General features: G+C 39.5%; 1 protein-coding gene and 1 long non-coding RNA gene across 6 annotated transcripts in view; one reads left to right on the forward strand and one right to left on the reverse strand.

Annotated features, from left to right (window-relative positions):
* The first annotated feature begins 1899 nt into the window (after positions 1-1899).
* RCBTB2 (RCC1 and BTB domain containing protein 2) overlaps positions 1900-26449 on the forward strand; it is a 37334-nt gene continuing 12784 nt past the window's right edge. The window contains exons 1-10 of one of the 5 annotated variants that reach the window (XM_059996211.2): positions 1900-2026; positions 9638-9737; positions 12688-12755; positions 14007-14057; positions 18414-18569; positions 18796-18946; positions 21175-21341; positions 22121-22279; positions 22397-22504; positions 23569-23711. In XM_059996211.2, the coding sequence (XP_059852194.1) occupies positions 12702-12755; positions 14007-14057; positions 18414-18569; positions 18796-18946; positions 21175-21341; positions 22121-22279; positions 22397-22504; positions 23569-23711 (989 nt within the window). In that variant the 5' untranslated portion in view covers positions 1900-2026; positions 9638-9737; positions 12688-12701. Of the gene's footprint in view, positions 2027-5322; positions 5348-7423; positions 7439-9637; positions 9738-12687; positions 12756-14006; positions 14058-18413; positions 18570-18795; positions 18947-21174; positions 21342-22120; positions 22280-22396; positions 22505-23568; positions 23712-26449 lie in introns of those variants that run through there. The other 4 variants (XM_059996212.1, XM_059996213.1, XM_059996216.2 and 1 more) reach the window with 4 other exon arrangements.
* On the reverse strand, positions 7458-25911 carry LOC138413879 (uncharacterized). Its single transcript, XR_011246255.1, has 3 exons — positions 25335-25911; positions 18123-18315; positions 7458-7760 (listed from the first exon to the last, which is right to left on the reverse strand). It is a non-coding gene; the product is annotated as an uncharacterized lncRNA (long non-coding RNA).

The raw sequence follows: 26449 nt of genomic DNA on the forward strand, positions 1-26449 counted from the left end.
CATTATTTCTGCAGGGAAAGGATTATTATACAGGTTGATTTGTAAATTATGTGTGACATTTTGTATGAAAGTGGTTTTCTATAATTTTGCTCTCTAAATGGTGACTCAAATCCCTTAAAATGCCTTAAATATAATGTAGTCTGGATACAGGGACAAAGTGGAAGGAAATATTGAATGTTTGAATTAGAAAGAATTCCTAAACTTGTTTAATGATGAATTTTAGCTTTGATGGTGATCAGAGGAAAAGTCTTTTCCTGAACGGAAAAATAAGTGATTTTTTAACGTGGACTCAGCGTTATGCTGCTTTGCCACAAGGAAAGGAGGAAGAAGAAAACTGGTTGATCAGGGTATAAGAAAAGGTGACTTAAAGCCTATCTGGATTAGTATCAACCACACTTAAGAGGTGCGTCTATCCAGGCTGTCAGGCCCAGAACTGGCACAAATCATCCAAAATGAAAGTAGACTATGGATTCATGCTCCTATTTAGGTCTTTTAATGCAGTAGGAAAACATATTTGAGGAACTAAAGGCACATAATCAATGTCAATTTGATTCCACAAACAATTCTTAAGCATTTTGTGATACAGGTATTAATAAGGCATGATCTGTGCCCTCAAGAGTTTCACAATCTAGTGAGACAGACATATCACAAATAATTGTTGTATAAGGAAGGTATGTTTAAGTGATAACCCCACCTCATCTGACTACTCTCCTTAGTCTGGCCACCCTCCGCCTTAGATAAATACTGTTGAAGGAGCTCCTTCTGATTATCCTTTTCGAATGAAAACTCTAAGCTGTCCTTTCACTTATGGCTATATCACAGTTTACATTAAAAGGCCAAAGGATAACATTGTTTCGGGGGAGAAGTTCTTCGTATGCAATGCCGTGCATGTTAGATTTCTGCCCGGCTTATATCCTATAAAATCGAATAAATGCAAGCCTCCTTCTGGGGCTCAAAGGACTATGCGCTGATAGACATAATTATCTGCCAACTATAGCAGCTGCCATAAAAGCAGCTAGACATTCTGGAATGATGCTTTTCCAATGAAATGACAAAAGCCAGACCAAACAAAAGACTGACATGGTCATTCTGGGTTGAAATCAGTTATTCCATCCAGCTGTTCTACTTTTGGCAAATCATTTGAACATTGAACCTGCGTCATTAAAAAGCCAGTGTGAAAGCAGTCAGCTTTACTCCATAGGAACAGCTAATAACACCAGCTGTGGAGCATTTTACCAAAACCCACTGGGGCCGACGTAAGTGTAGTAAAGTGGGAGAAATTATTGCACATTATCAGGCTGTGATGCATTTTACTAAAATCTACTAAGGCCAAGAGAAGTGCAGTGTAATACAAGAAATCACTGCAAATTAATAAAGAGAGAGTGCGGTTGTTCCAGAAGACCTTGGTCCCCAGGTAGGCAGGTCATCCCTTCAGCACCCATCACTCATTATTTCGGCCTCTGTATTAGAAAGGTACAGCAGTGAGGGGAAAGCAGGGAAACCGTGGGGAGAAGTGATCTGAGCTCCTTGATGGAGGGACCACCAGTAGAAAAGCTGGCACAGACGGGGGGAGAGGGACTGTGTAAGAGCTTGCCGCATCATCCGCGCGCCTCACCCTTCCGGGTCAGGCATCTCCAAATTCCCAAGACTCTGGGGACCAGAACCCTGGAGAAGGTGGGGGTTTCCCACGGCGGAATCCCCGGGGAAACAGCGGAGATGGACCCAGCGGGAGAGCTAGTGTCCACTCCTAGGGGTCTGATCGGAGCCGAGACAGTCGGCGAGAAAGGGGCGGGGGCGGCAGGGGGCGGCAGGGGGCAGCGGAGAGGAGGGGCGAGGCGCCGTCGCCCGGCCCCCTCCCCTCCCCTCCCTACGGGCGTGCACCCCTCCTCTTTCCCTCCCCGGTCGGTCACCCGAGCGCGTCCCGCCGAGGCCGGGCTACTTCAAGGGGAGGCGCCAACTCATCGCGGCGGCGGGCAGTAACGGCGACCTGGGAGGCGGAGCGGATGTGGCTCGGGCCTGCGTTGTGGTAAGGACATAGGGGATGGCGTAGGAAGTCGCGGGGGGGGGGGAAGCCAGGCTAGAAGCCGGCCGCTCTCAGACCTCCCCAGCGGCGAGCCACCTCTCCCCACACCGCCCCCGCCGCCCGAACTCCGGGCGAGGTTTCGGTGAGGAGTAGCCCCTGGGGCGACAGCCCCGCCCGCGCCGCGAGCCCAGGCATCTCCGCGCGTGCGCAGGTCGTCTGGCGAGGGCTGGGAGTGGGGCTCTGGAGCGACACCCTCGCCCAGGCCTAGGGCCGAGGTGTCGCCGCGCGTGCGCAAAGTCGCTGGCTGGGGCTGGGCGCGCGGCTCCCGGATTGTACTTTGACCCAGGCTGCGGGCCGAGGCGGCGCTGCGCATGCGTGAGTTGCCTGGCGGAAGTGGCGCGCCGCCGCGAAGGTTGTCTCTGGCTGCGCACCAGGGCTGTTGCCTTCTTGGAGGCCTCTCCTCCTTCGGCCAGCGCAGGGGAGGCACCTGCCTCGGAGTTCTTTTCGCACTCTCCGACCTCGTTAGGCTGCTGTTTTCATTTATGTCGCCTAGACCCTCGGCTCCCGTTCTGTGTATCTATATTCACCCAGCTTCCGGCCACGGCTCGCTAAACTCATTATTACGCGTTCGACATTTGGTCTTGATGTCGAGGGATAGCGCAGAAAGTTTGACTAAGCTCGGCGAAGCTGTTTTCGAACTGCTGTGGAGGGATGGGGAGAAATCACCATAAATCTTTATTTTAAGCTGGAAGATACTACCCTGCTTAGCCCCGGAAATAGGGATTTTCAGACGCTGAAAACTTTCCAAGTGCTCTGCCCTGGCCGAGAAAGAACTTCCTGCCTGAGTTGGAAGGCTAGTTCAGAGTGAACTTTTTGCTTTTGTTCTTTGGAAAATTACATAATAAGTCGGAACAGTTAGAGCCCAGGACTGTAACAAAATGCATGTCGTAGAGCTGCTTGATGCCGCGCTTGGCGACTTAATTGAAACGACGCTCTTTCCCCCAGACTGGGAATTGACAGTCCCTGTTTAATGTTTATTGAGCCTCCTGGCTTTGCACCCTTCTAGTACTACGTTCCTGCTTGGCTTTACACCTTCCTGGGCAGTGGTACTTAAGTCAGTTTCGTGACTCCTGGGGATGTTCTTGGAATGATTTTTAACGTCATTACTGTGTGCTTTGTAATCTTATATGATGTGATGATACGGACATTTGGAGGCTAGAATAGAAGAAGCCCTTAACTATCAGAGAATCTGAGTACTCAAAGGTGAAATGTAATCTCTCTTAACCAGGGCACTAGGCAATATACACGTTATTAAGTAGTAGGTAAAGGCAGGTGGAATGCTATATTCTTGCACACCCCACTCCTTCCACGCAGGCCTTAACTGCTGTTACTGGGTTTACCAAGCCGGCCTCCACCCTTAGGCCTGTGCATTTGCTATTTTCTCGATGCTCAAAGCTCACTTTCCCCCTCCACCCAAATCTGCATGGCACCCAACGTCATTCAGATCTCAGATTAATTGCCATCAGTTCAGAGATGACTGCCTCATCTAAAAGGGCCACTTCTCTCACTGTCCATCTCCTTATCCTGCTCTATTTGGCTTTTGTAGCATTTATCACTATCTGATACTCTGGATTTGTATGTGTATGTGCTGTCTTCCCCATAATGGCAGCTCAGTAGATATTTGTTAACTGTATAAATGAAATTGGTATTTGGCTCCAGAAGTACTTTATACTGAAGTCGCAGTGTGCATTCATTCATTCAAAAAACATTTACTGAGTGACCACTTTGTATCAGGTTGTCTAGCTGTTTAGAGTATGTCAGTGAACAAAATAGACAAAGATCTCTTCCCTCTGGAGCTTACATTCTAGCAAAGCATGATTAACAGTAAACATATTAATTATTTATTGGGTTAGAAAATTATAAGTGCCATAAAAAATGAAAAAAGGAGAGCAGAGAAAGGGGACTGAGTACAGGTGTGCCTTGCAATTTTCAACAGCATGGTTATGGTGGGTCTGAAGGATAAACTGAAGGTGATGTTCATGATGGAGAACTGGTTTTTAGAATTCAGTATCTTTCTGGGAGAACTTTGTTTGTTTTACCATTCTCTGCTATGTGTTTCATGGGGCCCCACAGCATGTCCATTGTGACAAATGTAACTGTCCTTTGTAGTATATAGGTGAAAAAATATTTTTTCCAAAAAGTTCACATTATTCAGGATTTTACTTTAATGCAGCAAATTAAATGAAGAGACTGGGCTCTTGAATGGAAAAGACTGGCCAAACGAATACTACAGATGGGTTGAAAAAAAACATGTATATTTTCTTCACGTTTTACTGCACTTTGCAGTTGCTTCTTAATGTCCCGCTGACTGTGGATGACTAGGTGAAGTTGTTTTCTAAGAGTGGTTGTTGATTTTCTTTATTTGGAACTGTGTTGAAGATTCACCTGGTATGATGTCATGCTTTAAGTTACTAAATTATTGCTCTTTGAGATTTCTGAAGGAACCAGACAAGCCTAGCCAAATTGCACTCCGTAATTAAAGGATGCTTAGTGAAAGAGGCTGATAGGAACAATTTTAGAAAGTGAAGTGTTTTTCCCTTTGGGTCCTTTACTTAAGTGGATTACAAACACTGTGTTTAAATATCAAAAGCTATTAATCTAAAACTATAAATGTAGAGTACCCATGGGATTTGCTTATGACTTTAGCAGTTTGTCATATTTAATTTTGGTTTTATCACGTGGTTAAAGTGAAATTAAAATGCCCCTAAGATGCTGTTACTTTTGAGGTTTACTGGAGTTGACTTACTATAAATCAAAATTGACCAGGAAAGAGATATGAGAATATCTTTGGAAGAGAATGGAATGATGGAATGGAATGATCAGCGTTGTAGGTTGGCATCAGGGACTCCTTTTCATGAAAATGGAGGGCTAAATGAGTATACTTACTTAAAAGGAGCAAATAGCTTCCCTCCCTGAAAGGGATATTCATAGTGTCCTTCAATGGAAGGCTGATATGATCCTTCTCGCTTTCATTATCCAGAAGGAACATGTGTCTAATTCACACAGTGACCTCATCTTAACGTGAAAGTCTCCAGGGAATTTAAGGTGTAGTAGTTTCTTTCAGCATGCCTGTGACACTGGGGTGTGTCTTCTATGTGTCTTCAGCCTTGCTAATCTAACCTGAGCTCATATCTATTGGGTTGGCCAAAAAGTTCGTTTGGGTGTTCCCGTAACATTCTATGGAAAAAACCCGAACGAACTTTTTGGCCAACCCAATAGTACCTCTGTCTCCCCGGGGAGCAAGACATTGACAAATACCAGAATGTGAGTAAATCATGAATTGTGACCCCATTATAATATGTTCTGTATTACGCTGAATGTATTTGACTGAACAGTTTGAATCATAAATGGAAATGAGCCAAGGCCAAGAGGGGCTACCATGTTGAATGAATATTTACATTGTGGGGCAGAGATGGTTAACAGGTAGTATTCTATTTAATAGGCATGTTAAGGGCTTTAAAAAAATTGTATTAGATATATAAGAATCTAAAATTCAAATGGATTTACAAATGTCTCAAGTATCAGTTCATTTTGGCTAGTATAACAATCTAAAAATATTTGTATAGTTTACGTTGATTATTTTTCGTATTTGAAAGTGACACTTTTTGCTGTGCTTGGCCGAAAAGACCAACTTTAATGAGCTCAGTAATATTTTCGAACTAAATGCAACTTTGGTTTGGATTAAAGCTCTACTTCATCACTCTTGGCGAAGTTTGGAAACCTTTGTACAGTGAAATCATTAAAATAGCAACTATGTTTCTGTGTTTCATAAGTCAGTTTGCTGTTTATCATACACATATGGCAATACCATTCCCACTGAGGTTGTGCTTTAGTTTTAGTTCGGCTTTTAGTTTTTTAGTTTTGTCCATCCTGTTTATAATTGTCCCACTTTAGTTAGCAGCTGTGTAGGGTATCTTACTGTTATTTGTCATTGACTTATGGCAGCTCATTCAAGTGGAGGTAAATTATGCCTATCATCCTTTTTTGCAAGCGATAATTGGGATCATGTTTAATTATTTTATATTACATTTATACGTATTTATATTATTTCTAGCTTTCTGATGACATACCATTTAATGACTCAGCTAAGCATATAGGTGGGAACCCTCATTATCCCACTGACATGTACTTGGTCTGGAGCTCGTTAACACACTGATACTGTAAACTGTATGCTGGTGTCCTAAAAGACATTGGTTTTCCTTCTTGCCTTGTTTCTTTGATTATAAAAGCATCATCAACTGTGTTGCCCAGATGGGAGGATTTGTTGAGAGCATTGAGTTATGTATTGCAAGAAAACTTTTCTATACATTATGTGTCTCAAGCATAGCTTTAGATTTGACCTCATACTGTTAAGTTGAATTTTAAAATATACATGACACTGGACTTTCTCTGCAAAAATTCTTCCTTTTTTCCTTCTGGGATCACTTTTAGAAAACAGATACCAGCATTTAGAAGCTTCTAGTTAATTGCAAGAGAACAATTTCCATGGAAAATGCCTTCTCTCAGATACAGTGTATCTAGTTTATTAGCTCTTAAGGCCTTTGCATACTACTGGGTTGGGGTAATATTGACACAGGCAGCTACCAGCTGGATATCCTTTTGCTCCAAGTTACTTCTTTTTTTTTTTATGTATTTGCTTTCAATTTAGTGCCCACTGCAGGCACTAAGTCAATGTTTGTTGAATGAATTAGGCAAATGAATGTCCTATAATCAGTTTAACTCATTTAGGTCAGAAGCATTATTAAGTAATACGACACATTGTCATATTAGCAGACACACTGATTAATACTGATTACCATTAATAACATGTAGAGACTGCTTATTATATGCTTTGTACAGGGAAGTGAATTATTTGTTCTTTAAGAGGATTAGGGATGGGTATGTTTATCTTGTTCAGTTACTGAAAGACTGTCATCTTGTCCACTGATCTTCAACTGTGTAGTTATTAAGAGTATAGGGAAAACTCTCAAAATACAATATGTACGAAAAGGAATTATCTGTCCCAAACAGGGATAATATGGAAATAAATTACTGAACTCTACAAGTTTAGAAAAACAGTCAAAATAGGAAATGTCATGCAAAAGATTACCTTAGTTGATACATATTTGGTTTTGAAAATTACTCTTGTGGGAAGTCCCTGATGGTCCAGTGGTTGGGACTCTGTGCTTCCACTGCAGGGGGCATGGGTTCAATCTCTGGGCAGGGAGCTAAGATCCCGCATGCTGCATGGCATGGCCAGAAAAAAAAAGAAAAAAGAAAATTACTCATGCAAAAACTTGGAACATTGGCTCTTGAGTGTCCAGTTTGGAGCCTCTGAAGGCAGAGGTCAGTGCCAGGAGCTTCTGGCTGAAGAAGGTACCTATTCTCCCATTTCTTTTTATATTGTAAGGCAAATATCAGTACAGTAAGACTCTATAATAACATAGTTCTTTTTATTACATTGAAACAAAGTGAGGAAATGCATAAGAAACTACTTTTCAAAACACAAGGCACTTTTTAATGTGAGTAATTAAGTATATATATGAGCCAAGTCATGTATCCCAAAACACACGTAAGGAAAAAAAACAATAAAGCAACATACAGTACGTATCATATGGGATGATCTTATGCCATGACACTGTCACCATGAAGAAGAGCTTCCCAATACAAATGCCAGCCTCTGCCCTGGGTCTCCCTCCTGTGCAGAAAAGGGGGAAATTTGTAAGCAGGTTAAGACAAGAAGTAAAAAACACGTTCTGATACACTTTTTTCTATTTCATATTTTTCTTCCATGGCATTTAAGATACTGTACTTTTTCTATGTTATTGAGTTATTATCTTCCTATGGTGTTGGTAAAATTTTATTTTACTGACAGTGAAAGAAATTGTGGTTTATGAGTTGTCATTATCAAGGCTCTGTTGAATTCCTATGTTCGCAGTAAAGGCAGTGTTAGAATGGTGGTATTCTGATTCTACAATTTTGTTTTCCTTAATATTGGGTAACCTTATCCTCCCATACTCAGATGATTAACTTAAGCTTAAAATCTTGAAAACTGTCTTGTTAATTGGAAAAGCCATATCACACCAATTCATTGATAGAATTACATGGCAAATTTTGCCTTTGACATTATCTCCATCAAAACTTTCTTATGAAACATTTCCATCAAAGTCCAGCCATGTGTATGTCAGTATCCATTACACGTTAAAATAGTATGGTTTTCTGCATGTTTTAAAACTTTATCAAATAGTGTATCATATGCATCATTCTGTGACTTAGTGATTTTTGATCAGAATTGTTTTGGAGACTTATCTGTGTTGATTCTAGATAATTTATTTTAATTGCTGTGTGGTATACACTTTCCACAGTTTATAAATTCTGTTGATGGAGACTGTTGATCAATTCTATCCACTATTTCTAGTTTTTTGCTATTGCAAACAATTTTGTATACGCACTAGAGCTCATCTAGGCCATTGTTTTGTAGACTACAAGACATGACTTATTAATGATATTGAAATCATCTTAGTGGGCTGAAACCAACATTGAAAAAATGAAATAGAAAAGGACAAAATAGGGTAGGGTAGAATAGAATAATGTAAAATAGAAAAAAATAGGAAAGAGGATATCCCTTAGCATCTCATATAGGAAGGGTAAGAATTATTTTGTGAAACTCTTGTTTCAGGTACATATATGTATCAAAAAAGATTGAAAGACACTGCTCTGACCTAAATATTGTTGAGTTGCTCTAAAAGTGATTGTGCCACTTTACATTCCTTCTAGCTATATGAGTGTGCCTTCTGATCTTCATCCTCGCAAACACTATGTATTATCCCCTTTAATTTTGCCGATCTGATTGGTGAGATCTATCTGATTGTGATTACATTTCCATGATAAATTCCATGGATATGTTTGTTAATTTCTTCTTCTGTGAATTGCCTGTATGTATCCTTTGTCCACTTCTAAATTGGATTGCCTTTTTTGTTCTGATTTTTAGGTGTTCTTTATACATTATGGATACTAATTAGGTATCAGTTATATATGTTGAAAATATCTTCTCCCATTCTGTGGCATGTTTTTCCCTTTGTTCATTTTGTCTTTTATTATGCCAAAGTTTTAATCTTTAATGTAAAATTTACCAGTCTTTCCTTTGTGGTTTATGCTTGTGTGTCTCATTTAAGAAATCTTTCCCTGCCCTGAGGTCATAAAGATGTTTTCTATACTTTCTTCCAAAAATTTGAAAATTTTGCGTTTTTCCCTTTCCAAATGGTTTCCCTTGCATTTTTTTATGTTGAAATACTATAGATTAAACGTTAAGTGTTGTTTTGTAAGTTTCAGCATCCAAATTGTTGAAGCCCTTTCCCAAAACTTATAATATCTGAAAGTTATATTTTATAATATTAATTCTTTTTATAATTGAGCACCTCTGCTGCTGACTTTCTAACAGTAAATAGAGCTGATACAATTTTTTAACTGTATTTTTCTGAGATAAATACTGGCTTGTTAAAGTTTCAAGATGGTATATTCTTGTCCTTTTCTTTTGTTCTCTAATAGAATTTATTTATGTATTTCCATTTTCAGTCACATTTACCTTACCCTAGACGACAACTTCACAAGGATCTAGAAGGAACAGGGTTAAAGATGACTGAATACTGGCCTCCAGAAATTTAGAAACAATCAGGTACAAACATTTTTGGTGGGAATGTTCCTAACCAGTCAGTACAAAGTAAAACCATCTGGAATGTACACAGGAAAACTTAAAATATCCCTGCATTACAGGGGAGGGTCCAAGAGCAAGGACTTTGGAATTAGTCCTGGCTCTGACCCTGACTGACTGGTGACTGTTAGTCAAAGTATTGAAATATGTCCATTAAACAGAGGCAATGATTACACCTGTTTCTTTTTGGCTATTGTAAAGATTAAATGAGGTAATATAAGGCACTTAGTGCTTGGCACCGGGTAACTGTTTATTTTAACTGTTATTATTGTTGCTGTTATTTAGAATTCATGTTTATCACATCATGGATGTGGTATTCTATGTGCGTATTATGGATTTTTAAGACGTATATGTTGATATATTACTATAACGTTGCTATAACAATAGCCTGGTGATATCACATATAACAGGTTGAGATAACTATAATCCTCACATATATTCCGCAAACTATATTCCTCAAGTAGTGCAAATTGGGAAAGCTAGTTTTCTCTATTTTATTTGTATCACATTGGAATAATGTTAAAAAAAAGCCAACCAGGGAATTCCCTGGCAGTCCAGTGGTTAGAACGCCGTGATTTCACTGCCAAGGTTGCAGGTTCAATCCCTGGTCGGGGAACTAAGATCCCCGCAAGCCAGCCGCGCAGCACAGCCAAAAGGGAAATAAATAAATAAATAAAGCCAACCATTCTCCACAATGCTACAGATTTTGACATCATTTTTTTCACAGTACTGTATAATAGTAATTAATCATGAATCATTTTTAAATCTTCAAGGACATTCTGACTGACAAAAATGAAATGATGTTAATATTATCTTTAGTGTTAATTGAATTTTACTGAATGTTATTTCTTTGAATATGGTAATTTTCATATGCCATACATGTAATTATGTCTTAACCTGATTAGTCAAATAAACGGAATGACCTGCTTTTCACCATTCTAATTTTTAAAGAGTTACTCTACTTGAAACTGATCAAAGACACTGAAAAGAGCTATTCATTTTTCTCCTTAAAAACCCAAGGTATGCAGGTGTTAAAAAATTTCTATTAGCTGATATAGAGTGCTTTCCAGGATACATTGTTAGGTGAAAAAAAAAAAGCTTGCAAAAGGGTATGCAAAGTATGCTATATTTTGTACAAGAAAGAACTGGGGAATAAAAACACATACATATGTCTGCTTACTTTTGCAAAAGGAAACAGAAGAAGAAACCAGAAACCAGTGAAGCTGGTTACCTACAATGGTAGAGGGATGGGGTGGGGAAACAAAACAAAACAAACCCCAGGATTACTGTTCAGTGATCTCAGCATATTAGCAAGATTTCCCTTCTGCTAGGGACACAAAGGAGTCCTAAAGTCCAGTGAGGGGCATTCACTTCTCTAATTAGATCCCTTTTCCTTCTCTTGTTTGTTTCCTTTTTTGCCTTTGAATTCCCTTCCTCTTCTAATTTCTCTTCTCTTCCTCTTTCTTCTCTTCCCTCTCTTATCTTTTTATTTTTTATTCCAGTAAACTTGGGGCAGTTATGGAAAAGGTATTTCCAGTTAAGATGAGGCCAAAAAGAGAAGAATCCCCAATATAGGCTGTCTGCAATCTACAAAAAGCTGTATTCAGAAGATGCTTTCAACGAATATCTTGTGTTCTGCTCTGAGCCATGTGTTGTGGTAGTTATAGCAATGAATGAGTCACGGTCCTCTCTCCTAAAGAGCTTGAAAATTCATAGAGAAGACAGATGATATAGGAATAGCTGCTGCATGAAATTATTTTTCCATGATGGCAACCAGATCAAGTTTTAGAAATTTATAAGTGAGAAAAGTCTAAGTGATCCTTTTCACAACAAGCATATCTTTCCCAAACATTAGAAATAATGATTTGTATTAATTGCCATAGTTTGAGTAATAATTATTCTGAATATATTATTTATTATTCCTTATATGCTGAGAGACCTTTTACAGCTGAAGAAAACAGAATTTTACCAGTATCCTCAAGTGAATATAAAACATTGATAAGGAACACTGTTAAGACTTAGCCTTATTTTGGTTATTGTTTTTATCTATTGCAAGGCTCTAACTGCTTGTAGGTAGTATTAGATAAAATGTTCTGATTTTAGGCATTTGAAATATGGGTTGTATGTGAGTAGATAGGAGCCAGCCTAATGAATCAGAATATCAACATTATTAAACATGATTTCATTAAATTGCTTCTGAGGGGAGAGAGAATATTTATTCATATTTATTTTTAGTGATAACTGTGTAATGATTTAACCACAGTCCAGACATACTGCCTGTTATGTGATAGGGCTGCTTCTGCTGTTACTTGTATGTGGTAGAAGGTAGTCATTGTGGAGCTGGTTCATTAAGGCAAGCACATTCAGTGCTATAGCTACATACTGGATGGCTGTTGTTTCAGATTTTTTGTTAAGATAACAAGTCACATTTGTTCATTCATTCTTTCATCCTTTTATTCTTTTCATTCATTCCCCCCTCCCTCCCCCTTAGCAAATCATACACTCTTCAGTGGAGCTGAGAATTGATAAGTCTACTCTTCACAGTGATTTGGAACTTTCCAATCCCAGGGGAAATTTGACCAAGGTCTACAGTTTATTTTTTCTTATCTATAGGAAGTCAACTCTGAAATGAAAATTTTCTACTCATTCCCTAATAGATTTAAGAATATAGGTTTATCTTGGGATTATTTTTCCACACCTCAGCAGGAGGATTCTCATAGGAGAACAACAGTTAAAACATCTACTGGGTTTTACAGCTATTAACTCCCATGCCCCAAACTTAATTCCCTTATTTTCCTTCACAATATTTGAGCTTAGCTTATTTTCTCTGTTAATTAGAAGTAAAGTAATTTTAACCTGCCCAGTTTCACTCGACATATGGGATCTTGATTTTACCACATACTTTTTCCCCAAGGACTGCACAGGACCATGGAAGACCATATGGAAGAAGAACTTTTCCTTCTCTATGGAAAAAGTGTCAAGGTTAGAAAAATCATGCCCTTGGAGCATATATTTTCTGTCACATAAAACATACTTCATCAAACCTCTATTGGTCATCCAATAGGAAGATCAATGAGATAGTGTCTGTCTTTGAGGGGCTCTCAGTATAGTGACCGAGAGGCTGGCCCATCACTGTTATGGGTGTAGAGAATGCCAGAGGGACCAGCAGGGGGCTCTGGGGATTGTGTGAGGAGTAGAGAAAGGGTCCCCAGAGGCGGTGACGTTTGAGCTAGATGAGGAGCCACACCACCCCTACTTTCACAGAAAATGCTGTCCTGCAAAAGGGTCTGAGTTGAACAATGTTTGCTCCACTGCCAGAGCTTTTAAAAAAAATGACAAAATACTTAATCTTAGATGACATGTTCTTAATTCATCGCAGATATTCTTTATTTCGTTTCCATCACATCTGAATATTACAGTCAGCCAGCTTAAGTCCGGTCAGTGTGCAAGTGATGTTAAAAGTTTCACATCTTTCAGCATGCGCATCGATCTCTATCTCATGTTGATTTTATGAAATTTATGAAATATCTGCTCTTCACTGCTGACAGCTTAATATTAACTGCCACCATTCACTTTCATTTTTCTGTTTTCCACTTTTTAAAAAATAAAATACGGTCAAAATTCAGTAAACGATGTAAATCATCATCACAGCCAGCGTAGTGTACAAAAACAGCACAGCTTCTGAACTGAACCATAGTATTGCCGCGTGCTGACTCGAAGTGCTCATTTGTGAGCTCCTGTAGGAAAGTAGCTTACAAAAGCAATGTATAGAACCTGAAAGTCTTATAGAATGTTCATAGAAAATTTCATTATTTTTCTTCTGGGCACAGATTTTGTAAAATAAAAAACTCATGGAATTAGCAAAGAAATTACTTTATTACATGGTGTTATGCTGCCAGGAAATTCTCAAAACGTGAGGTGTTGGCTGTTCTTTAAGATTTTTTTTTTTTTTTTTTTTGCTAGGCATGCCCAACATGTAATTTTAATTCTGTTTTTATATGCGGTATTTTAAATTGAACTGTGACAACTTAATAGTTGTCCATAGTTAAATGAAGTATCATAATCCACTTGGTTCTTCATATGGATGGAGAAGCAGAGTTAATACAGGGAGCACACACTCAAAGCAACGATAAAATGCATTTTGGTCTCTAACTTTATGGAGCTGTATTTCCTTAATTATGTTTTCCTTGAGCTAATATTAAAAAATGTTACTGCTTTGCATTTCCCAAACAGATGCCAGTGAAAGATGAGAGAGGTGGCTTGGATGTGAGCAAAGCAGTGAAGGTAAGCTGGCCTGGGGTTAATTCTCACCTACGCTGGTGACAGGTGCAGAAAGGAGGCTCCAAGCTAGGATGCAGATTCCTGGGACACGACCTTGATGACCTATATTGCCGACCTCTTGCTCTCTGGTAGTGCTTTTTTTCCCCTACAGTTTTTTTATTGCCCACTCTTGGCTTCTGCTCAGCCAGTCCCTTACTTAATAGCTGGGCCCAGAGGTAGTTGGGTGCCTTCTGCGGAGATGCCTGCTATCGTGCAGGCTGGCTGTAGTGTGACTGAGGCTCCCAAAGTGTGTGCATCCTTATATTATGTACACTCTTACTATATACAATGTATATATATGTACAGAGTATACATATATGCTATATATGTACATATGTATACAGTATGTACAATGTGTATAACTATATATGCTCAAGATTATGCCAGACAGAAGAATGTATTTTTCTTCTGTGAGAGAAGATACTCAATTCCTGGAGACTGATATTAAATATTTACTTCAAAAAAGTATAAACATGTGCATTTCATAAATGAAGTCATTGGTTCCCTATGAAGAAGTTTCCCCACAGACTTAGAAACATGAATTTTTGATGACTGACCTCCAGTAGCCAGCCTTCTGGCAGAGATTTAAAAAGCAATGTATTCACACCTGTTATATTTAGGTTATATTGGAATTACTTGTTTTCTATTAAATTGTGAGCTCCATGAAGGAAGACAACCCACAGTGGGCATTACCGCCCTGTTCATTAAGGACTTCATGAGCACAACAGCCAAAGCCCTACAAGTGCAAGCAAACACTAGGCCTGCCAGGAGTTATCACTTTTTTTTTTTTTTTTTTTGCGGTACGCGGGCCTCTCACTGTTGTGGCCCCTCCCGTTGCGGAGCACAGGCTCCGCGGCCATGGCTCACGGGCCCAGCCGCTCCACGGCATGTGGGATCTTCCCGGACCAGGGCACGAACCCAGGTCCCCTGCATCGGCAGGCGGACTCTCAACCACTGTGCCACCAGGGAAGCCCAGGAGTTATCACTTTTTATGTGAACTTTTTACTTAGCAACAGATGATTTGTGGAAAGAAATCTGGCTTGCCCACTGAGAAGCTGGTGATCTTGGAATATTTCTCAGTCTCTCTGGCCCTCAGGTTCCTCATATGTAAAATGAGGATAGCAATGTGTATGTCCTACACTTGTGAAGATTAGAAATACTACGTAAGAACTCTTTTAACTAGCACGTTAGCACGTCTACATGAAATATTTGATGCCACATCCCAAACATTGTTCTTTCTGAAAATTATAGACTTAAATCAGAAAAAAAAAATTAAAATGAACACCTCACAGAAAGTAAGAATCCTTCATAATATAAGGAGGTGGGTAATTTAAAGTAGAAGCTTAGACTAAAAGGTAACAGAACAAGATTCTGTCATTAGCCCCACAGTGGCCTTAGGTGCTGCCCAAAAGATAATAGAAGACATCATTCTCCAGGCAGGGTCTTACAGTTTGGTGGTGTCATGGGGGGAAGTGGCCCGATTTGGCATTAGGGGAGCTTCCCCTGGTTCAGGCTATGCCACTCACTAAGGGTGATGCTGTTAGCAGTGACAAACTGCTTCCCCTCTGTGTTAGTTTCTTAGTATTAGTTTCTGCCCTGATGAAGTACCACAAACCAGGTGGTTTAAAACAACAGAAATCTACTCTCTGACAGTTCTGGAGGCCAGAAGTCTGAAATCAAGGTGTCCGCAGGGCCACGCTCTCTGAAGGCTTGAGGGAAGAAGCCTGCAGCTTCTGGGGGCTCCCGGCACCCTTGGTGTTCCGGCACATATAGCTGCATCACTCCAGTCTCTGCCTCCATCTTCACTGTGTGTCTTCACATAGTTAACTTTACATGTCAGCTTGAGTGGGCCCCCAGTGCCCAGGTTAAACATTGTCTCTGGGTGTGTCTGTGAGGGTGCTTCCAGATGAGAATAGCACTGGAACTGGTGGACTCAGTAAATGGGTGGGCTCTTCCTGGTGTGGGTGGGCGTCATCCAATCTGTTGAGAACCTGGTTGGAACAAAAGGCAGAGGAAGGAAGAATTCATCCCTTTTTTCCTGCTTCGCTGATTTACCTGAGACGTCTCATTTCATCCTCTGCCCTCAGACTGGGATTTACATCATTGTCTCCTCTGGTTTTCGGGCCTTTGGATTCGGATTGAATTATTCCACCAGCTTTCCTAGGTCTCCAGTTTATAAATGCAAACATAGGACTTCTGAGCCTCCATAATCTTGTGAGCCAAGTCCTATAAATGAATGAATGAATGGCTGGATAAATAAATAATTTTTTCCCCTGACTCCTAAGGTGAAAAGCACAAATATCCTTTCTAAAACAAGTAGCTAGTCTGATCTGCTCTCTACTAGACATATATCTGGTAAGACTGATTTAATATCTGATGGGAAAGATAGGGCTTAGAAAATCCTTTGCTCCTTTAAATTAAGCTAGAGTTTGGTGATTATTGAGGGAAATGGCTAGACATGGCATTTGATAGGCATGTTGGCTATTTATGCATCTTATTATAATCTTAAAAATTTTGGGAAGTTGAAAAGTATGTAAGTAAAAATGTTTCCAGTGTAGCAAATAAGTAAAAGCTCTCTTTAAAACAGCTTTATCTGTTTTAAACACCAGGGACTTGCCTGGTGATGCAGTGGTTAACAATCTGCCTGCCAATGCAGGGGGACACAGGTTCCATCCTTGGGCTGGGAAGATCCCACATGCTGCGGAGCAACTAAGCCCGTGCGCCACAACTAATGAGCCTGCACTCTAGAGCCCGTGAGCCACAACTACGGAGCCTGTGTGCCACAACTACTGAAGCCCACGCGCCTAGAGCCCATGCTCCGCAACAAGAAAAGCAAATGCAATAAGAAGCCCATGCACTGCAACGAATAGTAGCCCCCGCTCGCTGTGCACAGCAACGGAGACCCAATGCAGCCATAAATAAATAAATAAAAACAGCTTTATCATGTCCACATTGAATGCTCTTATGGGAGTGCAAATGCTCATGATCTTCATGCATCCTGTTGTGGGTTTGCTTGTATCCCCCCCAAATTCATATGTTGAAATCCTAACCCCCAAAGGTGATGGTATTGGTATTAGAAGGTGGGGCCTTCAAGAATTGTTTAAGTCCTGAGGGGAGAAACCTCATGAATGGGATTAGTGCTTTATAAAAGGGGCTCCAGAGAGATCCCAGCCCTTTCCAGCACGAGAGGACACAGTGAGAGGACACAGTGAGAAGACTCTGGCTCTGAACCAGGAAGGGCACCTTCATCAGAACATGATCATGCTGGCGCCTTGAGCTCGGACTTCCCAGTCTCCAGAACTATAAAACATAAATTTTTGTTGTTTATAATCCACCCAGTCTATGGTGTTTTGGTTTAGCAAATTGACTGAGATACCCATTATTTTTGAAGGTGACCTTTTTTGGAAATGGGGTCACTGCAGATGCAGATTGTTCAGTTAAGATGAGGTCATGAGGGTGACCTAATCCAGCATGACTGGTATCCTTATAAAAAAGGGGAAATTGAGACACAGAGACAGACGCATGTGGGGGAGGATGATGTGAGAGACACAGGGAGAATTGGGCCATCTGCAAGCCGAGGGGAGAGGCCTGACAGATCTTCCCCTTACAACCCTTAGGAGGAACCAGACCAGCTGATACCTTGACTCTGAACTTCTAGCCTCCAGAACTGTGAGAAGATGAAGTTCTGTTGTTTAAGCCACTCAATTTGTGGTACTTTGTTTCAGCAGTTGTAGCAAACGAATACATGTCCTTTCTGGGTGTTTTCGTCCTACCAATCCCCAAACCTGAGTGGGGGGATGAGGGAACCCACCAGTTGCTCAAACTGAATGGTCAGAACTGACCCATGAACTGAAACCTTCTGGACTTTTTCCTTGGTGTCACCTTTGGCATTGTTCTTTCCCAAGGACTTGTTTTGCTAAGACTTGGGCAGCAGATGAAACAGCAGTCTTCTCCCTTTTTTCCTGCTTTCATAAGCAGCTTAGTTTCCAGAGCTACATTTAAGATATAACCGACACTGAAAGTGCTTACCAGACATTCACCTCCCCAGAGTTCAGCCTTGTATGATTCCTGTGTCCTTGAGGAAAATTAATAGGTGAGATTTGATTCCATCCAGGACCTCTGGCTCTTGGTTGCAGTGAGAGGGTCCTGAAGCAGTCAGGCTTGTAAAGGCAGTTCCCAAAATAGATAGGGTTTGTTCCTCCTCAAACCAATGCTAACTCTTCTACAGAAATGAAGGGGGCAAAGAAAATGTATTTTTTATTATTAGTCAATATATATATAGATTTATTTTATTTACTTATTTTTTTAATTCTTTTTCAGCCAGTACAGGCTACTCTGTCATCTTTGAAGATGTTAGATGTGGGAAAGTGGCCAATTTTCTCCCTTTGTTCTGAGGAAGAACTGCAGTTAGTTCGTCAGGCCTGTGTCTTTGGCAGTGCTGGCAACGAAGTTTTATATACTACAGTAAATGATGAGGTAATGTTGAAGAAAAAATTACATTTTCAGTAATGGATTTGCTGAATTGAAGATCTTGGGGGAACTAAGGAGTTAAGGAAGGAATTAAGGTAAAAAAAAAATGCACGGAGAGTAGATTCTTATTTATTAAATAATGAAGCAGTTTCCCTAGGGGAACTGTGCCTGTTTCAATGTACAGGTTTGTCAGAAATAGAACTGCTTGAACTAACTCTGGTTTTTCCCACAGATTTTTGTACTTGGCACAAACTGCTGTGGCTGTTTGGGATTAGGTGATGTCCAGAGCACCATTGAACCTCGGAGACTGGATTCTTTAAGTGGCAAAAAAATTGCCTGCCTCAGCTATGGGAGTGGTCCACATGTTGTCCTTGCAACAGCAGGTAACCTAGGAACACAGGGTGGAATTTTAGCCATAGCTTTCTTTGTTGAGGAACAAGACTAGGACCACCCCTTACACTGAGAACATACTTCTTGATTGGCTTTCTGCCTCTGCCCTGGGAACTTGACTGTGCTTTGGACAATATGAAATATCAGTATCAATATCAAAGTAAGATAATGTAGCAGATGGAATCTAGCAGTTATTGGCACTTTGGGTGTAAGAATGACAATGCGATAAGCCCAGTGAACTCCTTTTGTTGATATGTGTAATTATTTTGCATTAGAATGCTGAACTCACTCAGGACTTTTTGAACTTGAGATTCTTGATCTATGAGAAGAGCGATGAAAGCTAGATTCGAAGATCCCCTCTAACTGTTAGCGTTCTGTGATCCTGACTTTAAACAGTCACTGATGGCTCTAGTTGGTATTAATAGTATAAAGAATTAAATATTCTCATGGCTATTTCATGCATTCAGTCTTATAAGACAACATAATTAAAACATACCTTAGAGTTTCCCTCAAGCTGGGTATTCATTTTATTAGTGTTCTTTAAATGGAAAATAAATTTTATAAATACTCTCGTATATTTATTTCACATTTTAAAAATAAGTTTTAGGGATTTTTGGTTGCCAGTAGTAGCAGGCTGGATTATTCAGACCATTTCTGCAGTGAAAACAAATACAAATTCTATATAAAATATACTTTTTTAATTTTCTAAAAGCATCAAAACACTGATAAGGCAGAAAGGAATTATTAGACCAAATATATTTAAGAGAAAGTATGAACTAAGAAGTTAGAGGGGACCCTGAAGCTAATTTTGCCTTAAAGCCATCTGCCTATGCACTTAAAGAGTGTTGTGGTCTGATGTACTTATGAGGTGAAGGGGTCACAAGTCAAAGACCTCACATGTTAGGCTGGGACCACAAAGAGCTACACTCTCAGGGCAAGGATGAGTCAGTTCTTTCATCTCTAAGGGACTCAACAGAAGAATTCCTTGGCTCTGAGCAAAGCAAGGAGAAAAAAAGAAAGAAAACCTCCCCTGAGGTGTTGTATCCATGGATTTGTATTCCAATTCACCTTAGATTGGATGGTCCAAGAAATCTCAGGCCTTGGATTTATCAGAGAGGTACCTTTAAAGTGCCTTAAGAACATGAGAGAAGTTAATGCAAATTCTTTCTAGACGAAAGTACCTTCATTCTAGGCCTGAAGGAATATAATGCCATCGAAAATCATTTTTCAATGGCAATTAGTAGCACATAGTCAAAGATAAGCAGGTACAAGGAAACAAGGCACCCTGAATAAGAACCTGCAAAAAAAGACAGCAAAAAACAACTACTAAATATCAGATATTAGAATTACCAGATACCACTTATAAGATGGCTGTACTTATTATGTTTGAAAAAATAAAAAATGAGCTTGAAGATACCTGAAGAGGTCATAGAAGACTTGAAAGAGAACCAAATAAACAATATAATTATCAAAATGAAAAAATCAGTGGACAAGTTTTGCAGCAGTTTGAACACAGCAAGAGAAAATTAATAAACTGGAAGGTAGATCAGAAGAAATTATCTGGAATGTCGCACAAAGAGACAATAGGGTAGAAAAATACAGATGAAAGGCGTATATACTGTATTATTCCATTTATGTTAAGTTCAAAACCAAGAAAGACTAAATCCTGTTATCCAGGATGTACATGTGGGGGTGCTTTTGGGGTGATCATAAGATTGTATTTCTTGACTTGAGTGGTAGTACATGGATGTGTACTTTGCAATTATTTATAAAACTGTGTATATACAGTTTAAGAACTTTTCTGAATATGTATTATACTGCACAATAAGTAATATAACAAAGATTCAAAAAGTTAACTTGGAGATCATTTTATAGATAAGGAAATTAAGGTTCAGAGAAGTTAAATGACCTTACAGTCAGTCTAATTTCAATCTGTTTTTTTTTTCTCTTACTTTTAGCAGCCTTTTCTCTGTTGTTTATTAAAAACCTATCTTCTAGCTATTATAACTGAATCCATTTAAATTTTATCTTGTTGCTTTCAGGTAGAATGTAGTTAAACTTCCCAAATGTATTCTTTTATAAAATGAGTTTTGTGGAATAGGGAAGTTGATTAGCTTTTGCATATGAAGTTTTAGTTTCCATTTGTGGAAGTGTGTAATATATATATTTTCATATAAGAATAGATGTTTTGAAAGTTGGTTATGTTTCTTTTTATTTTCAGAAGGAGAAGTCTTTACCTGGGGTCACAATGGTTACAGTCAGCTGGGCAATGGGACAACTAATCATGGTCTAGTGCCCTGTCATATCTCTACTAATTTGTCAAACAAACAAGTCATTGAAGTGGCCTGTGGGTCTTACCATTCTTTGGTGCTAACATCTGATGGAGAGGTGAGAATAGTCAGCATAAATCCCACTGATCATAAGATTTCAATAAGATTTTAATTTCAGTACATTATATAGATTCCTGTAGCAGTCCTGGAAATATGATCATTTGATTAAAATAACCACCTACCTCAAATTCAGTCTTACTCTTGTTAGCAGTTCATAGTCATGGTGTTTATATTATGAAGTGTGCCTGTATGTAGTAAGGATTTCTATAACTGCAAAATTTAAAAGGATGTATTGTTACTTCTATGTTGCTATACTCAAGGGGATTATTTGCAAAAAGAAAAATCCCCAAATGCTGGAAAATATGGCTGAAGCAAAGTAGATATTTTTATAAGGATTATATGATATTTGATTATAATCATTGCTGTTTGTGTAGGTAATGCCAGTAACCAAATTTTATAAAGTAATATGCTTTGGGACTTCCTAGGCGGTCCAGTGGTTAAGACTTTGCCTTCCAATGCAGCAGGTGTGGGTTTGATCCCTGGTCAGGGAGCTAAGATCCCACGTGCCTCATGGCCAAAAAACCAAAACATAAAACAGAAGCAGTATTGTAACAAATTCAATGAAGACTTTAAAAATGGTCCACATCAAAAAAATCTTAAAAAAAAAAATAAAGTAATACATTTTGTAAGAATGCATTCTATGGAAACTTCCCTGCCTGTGTTGTGAGCATTTATGGTTATCAAGCACTTTGAGGGCAAAGATGAGGTACCGTAAGTGCCAATTGAGACACTTTATATATTAGTGTGTTTCATTTATTGATCTCTTCTTTCAAATAGGTATTTGCCTGGGGTTATAATAACTCCGGGCAGGTAGGGTCTGGATCAACAGCTAATCAGCCGATCCCTCGAAGAGTCACTGGCTGCTTACAGAATAAAGTAGTTGTGAACATAGCCTGTGGACAGATGTGCTCGATGGCAGTGGTGAACACTGGGGAGGTAAGAAAGTTATTTTCTGTGTCGCTTAAAAAAGCCTGTCTACCTTCTCAGTGTCATACTGACATGGAATGCTTCTGTTCATCTTTCGTGGGCATTGAGTCTCTCATCTTCTCTCAGGTCTATGTCTGGGGTTACAATGGAAACGGGCAGCTGGGACTCGGCAGCAGCGGCAACCAGCCAACCCCCTGTAGGGTAGCAGCTTTGCAAGGCATTCGTGTCCAGCGGGTATGTCCACTGTTGCTTCACATGCTGCCTGTTTTTAAGGCTACAGGGGCAAGGATACCAATGTACTTAAAAACTAAGTTGTCTTAGCAGGATGAAAAGGTAAGCTGCTTGGCTATCTTGACTGAAGTAAAGGTTAAAGCTCTTTTCCTGAATTTAGTTGTGGATGTTTATCAGAAAATTTATATTTCCAGTGCACTCTCATACATAGCTGTTGGGATGTAAATTTTTATCATCTTTTCCAAGGAAACTTTGGCAGTATGTATCAAGAGCCTTAAAAATATTCATACCCTTTGGTCTGTAATTCTACTTAAATTTAGGGCATTATCCTAAGGAACCAAAGAGAAAGTGACTTGCAGAAGGTGTAGTAAAGATATAGCAAAAAAAAAAAAAGAAAAAAAAAGAAAGAAAAAAATTGATAACAAATAATAGCAGCACAATTTACCTAACCAAACAGTAAGTTAATGGTTAAATAAATTAATATCAAGACTAAATTTATATTAACAGAGATGATGCTTACAAAGGATTTTTAATGGTAGGGAAATAATGCTATATGCAATGTAAAGTAAAAAGAAAGATACAGGACTACTTATACAGATATGATCACTTTTTTAAAAAGCTATCAGTGCATATCTCTATATTTATATATAAATAGAAAAAAATCCTGATCTTGAGATGACTTTCATAATTATACTTTCCTATATTTTTTTCACATTGAACATCTTTTACTTTTATAATAAAAGGAGAAAATAATTCTTAAAAAATAGAAGTGTCTATTTCTTATTCACTTCACACCCCTTGATCTCTGTGAGCATAATGAATGCCGTATTAAAGGTGAATAAACTGGACTCTTTGTCACTGAAGGACTCATGTTGCTCTCACTGCAGTTTTCACCACACACGGGGCCTAAGCTAGATCTGGAGGGATGTTGGTTAACCTAATGCCTGCCTCTCTGGCAGACTGCCTCTTCCCTTTTTTTTTTTTCAGTTTTTGAATCTTAACCTATCTTGTGAAACATGTTTCTTTCTGTTTTCAGGCCTGAGTGGATTTGGTTTTTCTCTTTCCAGGTTGCCTGTGGCTATGCGCACACGTTAGTATTAACAGATGAAGGTCAAGTGTATGCTTGGGGCGCAAATTCTTACGGCCAGTTGGGCACTGGCAATAAAAGTAACCAGTCCTACCCTACTCCTGTTGTTGTGGAAAAGGACAGGTAATATGTGCATTTTCAAAATAAGTTCAGTGTTCTTTCGTGATTAAACTAAACTTAGGCATTGTATAGAATTATGGGCAATTGACTGCTAGTATTAGAATATTCTTGAACAAGACCATTCATTCCTTTTTAAAATTGGCTTTAGAATTTTGAGGCAAGTTGATGTTAAATATTTTGTTTCCACATACCCGTATTTCATCTATACCTCCAATAGCTACTTTACACAAACTACAATGACTAAACCTCCAACAGCTTTTCCGCATTATTCTTCTCGCTCAAAAAAGACCTTTTCCCCCGCATTCTCATTGTTTTCTATTTCACATTCTTAAGAAGAAGTTGATAACGTTGGAGGTCTATCTTCTATGGTTTAGGAAGATGAAAGTATCTCAGATGGGGGCCGCTACTTATAAAATTTGCCAGTTGAAAAGAATAGGGCTGTTTCATTACTTCAACTCCCAGGCTATCACTGTGAAGCAGAGCAAAATGGTTAAAAAATTAAAACTGAGTTGTGTGCACTTGTTTGCAAGGTTGTATTAAGTGAGTAGCGTATCCAGAGTTTTCCCCCAGATTATCCTACTATTTTTGAAGGTCTCTTGAAATTTCTCAAACATGGCTGTATCGCTGCCTTTTCACTCTTCATTGCTTGACACAGGAGCACAGACAAGAACATTTTATTATCTGTTCTATTAGGCCAGGGTTGAAATCATTGTGGAAATTAATATTGCTGTTTTCATTTTTATTTTACATATTAATTTTTGCTATATCTGATTTTAAGTAAATATATGGATAAATTATTTTGCATTTGTAGCAGTTCTTTTATATGTTTCTACTGGAATATTAGCAATGAAAATGAAGAACCAAATGGTCATTTTCAGCTCCCTTGATTTTCATTTGAGTATTGTGAACCTGGCTGCTTTTATTTAACCTATGTTAAATTGGTTAAAGAACCTTTTTTCCCCCCATATCTTACAGTAAGACCCTAGACTCCTTAAGAATTGGGGAAGAGGAAAGGTAATGAAGGTCACGAGCTGGCAGGCACACAGGAGATGCAAGCAGCCATGTTACTTTCGTTTCTCTTAAAGGTGGTTCAGAGCCGCTCGGTAAAAAGAGAAGAGACAGTCTTGAGGCTTTGAATAATCACAAAAATGCCTCCAGCTAGCAAATCCACTCAGTGGGGACTTTTGGTATTTAGACAAAATAGCGAAGAAGTGTTAAAGGATCAGAGGTAACATGGGTATAAAAACGGACTGTCTGTATGGCGCTTTACCATTTTTCTCGTGCTGCCACATTTAAAATAAACTGAACTCCTCTGTCTGGACGCACAGAGTCCGCTGCCGTCTGCCCACCAGCGACGCGCCCCACCTTGCGCCGCTGGTCCTGACAGCCCCAGAGTGAGTGCCAGGTCTTCTGACTGTGGTCACACTGGGACAGACAGACTGTAGGGCGGCTCAGTGGGAAAGAGCAAAAGAGGCAGAGAAGCAGGGCCCGGAAGTTATGTGAGTGTCAGGGCACGTGGCACTGGAGAGTTATCTATTGCTTTCTGTCTTTTTCAAAAACTTCATAACTCAAAACATTTCTTTGAATTATATATGTAAAAAAAAGTAGAAATAGCTAAATACTTGCACACTTGGTCTTGTCCACGTAAACACGATTTTGGCTACGGATGTCAGGGGTGCGTGTTTTGAATGAGATGCTCCCGCTTTTCTCAGTTTTCCGTGCTTGAATTTCAGGTGGTGGTTGCTGAGCTTGCAGGCTCCCCATCGCACAAATATTGCAAGGGAGGAACCTATGGGTTTGCTGGGACTTGTTCGGCACCTACCCGCCCTTTTCAGTGACTGAAACTTTGCAGATATGTTATGACTTATCTCTCGGGAACTCCTGACTCTTGGGGCCCATCACGGGGAGGCTTGGCTAATCAGAACGAACAGCATTGAACTTGGGGCGGGGTGGGTCGTCAGGTCTTGGTTACGTGTTCACAGAAGCAGAAAGGGGAAATTTGTCTACGTGGAATTATTTGCTCAAACAGCAACCCAAGAAAAACCTGATTAAGTCTATTTATGGTGAGGAATGCTAACACTGTTTATGTTCACATAGAAGTGATTTTAATAATTAAAATGATTCTCTTCTCTAACCCAGTCATTCCCAGTCTTTCTGAATTTTCAGTACTTTGATTTACCAGCATGTCTTTAAAGTTCCCTAAAAACACAGCTTAAGTTAGATTGATCTAAAACTAACTTTGCCTTGAATTTTTGTGTATTTTGTGACTTCTTGAGGTCATTATTATGTGTTGGCCTCGTACAGAACCAGGATTGGGAAACAGTGCTCTGGTCTTCTTATAATCATGATTTCTTCTCCATTATTCTCCTCCCTTACAAATTACCTTTTTTCTTTCCTCGTTTTCTGTTTTGCATTCTGTCTCACTCTCTGCTGTTTCATGTCTAGTGCTTCTCAGACATTAAGCTGTGCCATTGTTGCAGATCATTCCGTTGAGGTGACACCAAACCTATTTATTATGAACATATAGTAATTTTTTCCATTAAGAATGGCTACAAAATAAAGTGTGAAATATGCCAGACATCCTGACAGTAAAGGTTAGCTCAGTTTATAGTCATTGTCTGTTGCCTGTATGACTGGAAAATCTGAACTTCCACATTTGCTTCTTGGTGTGAATCAGATGTAAGGACAGATGACCTCAGGCAAAGGCAGGGCGCCTTGGCTGATGGTCGAGTCCCAAGCTG

Source organism: Delphinus delphis, chromosome 18, assembly GCF_949987515.2.
Source record: "Delphinus delphis chromosome 18, mDelDel1.2, whole genome shotgun sequence".
Classification (NCBI taxonomy): Eukaryota; Metazoa; Chordata; class Mammalia; order Artiodactyla; family Delphinidae; genus Delphinus; species Delphinus delphis.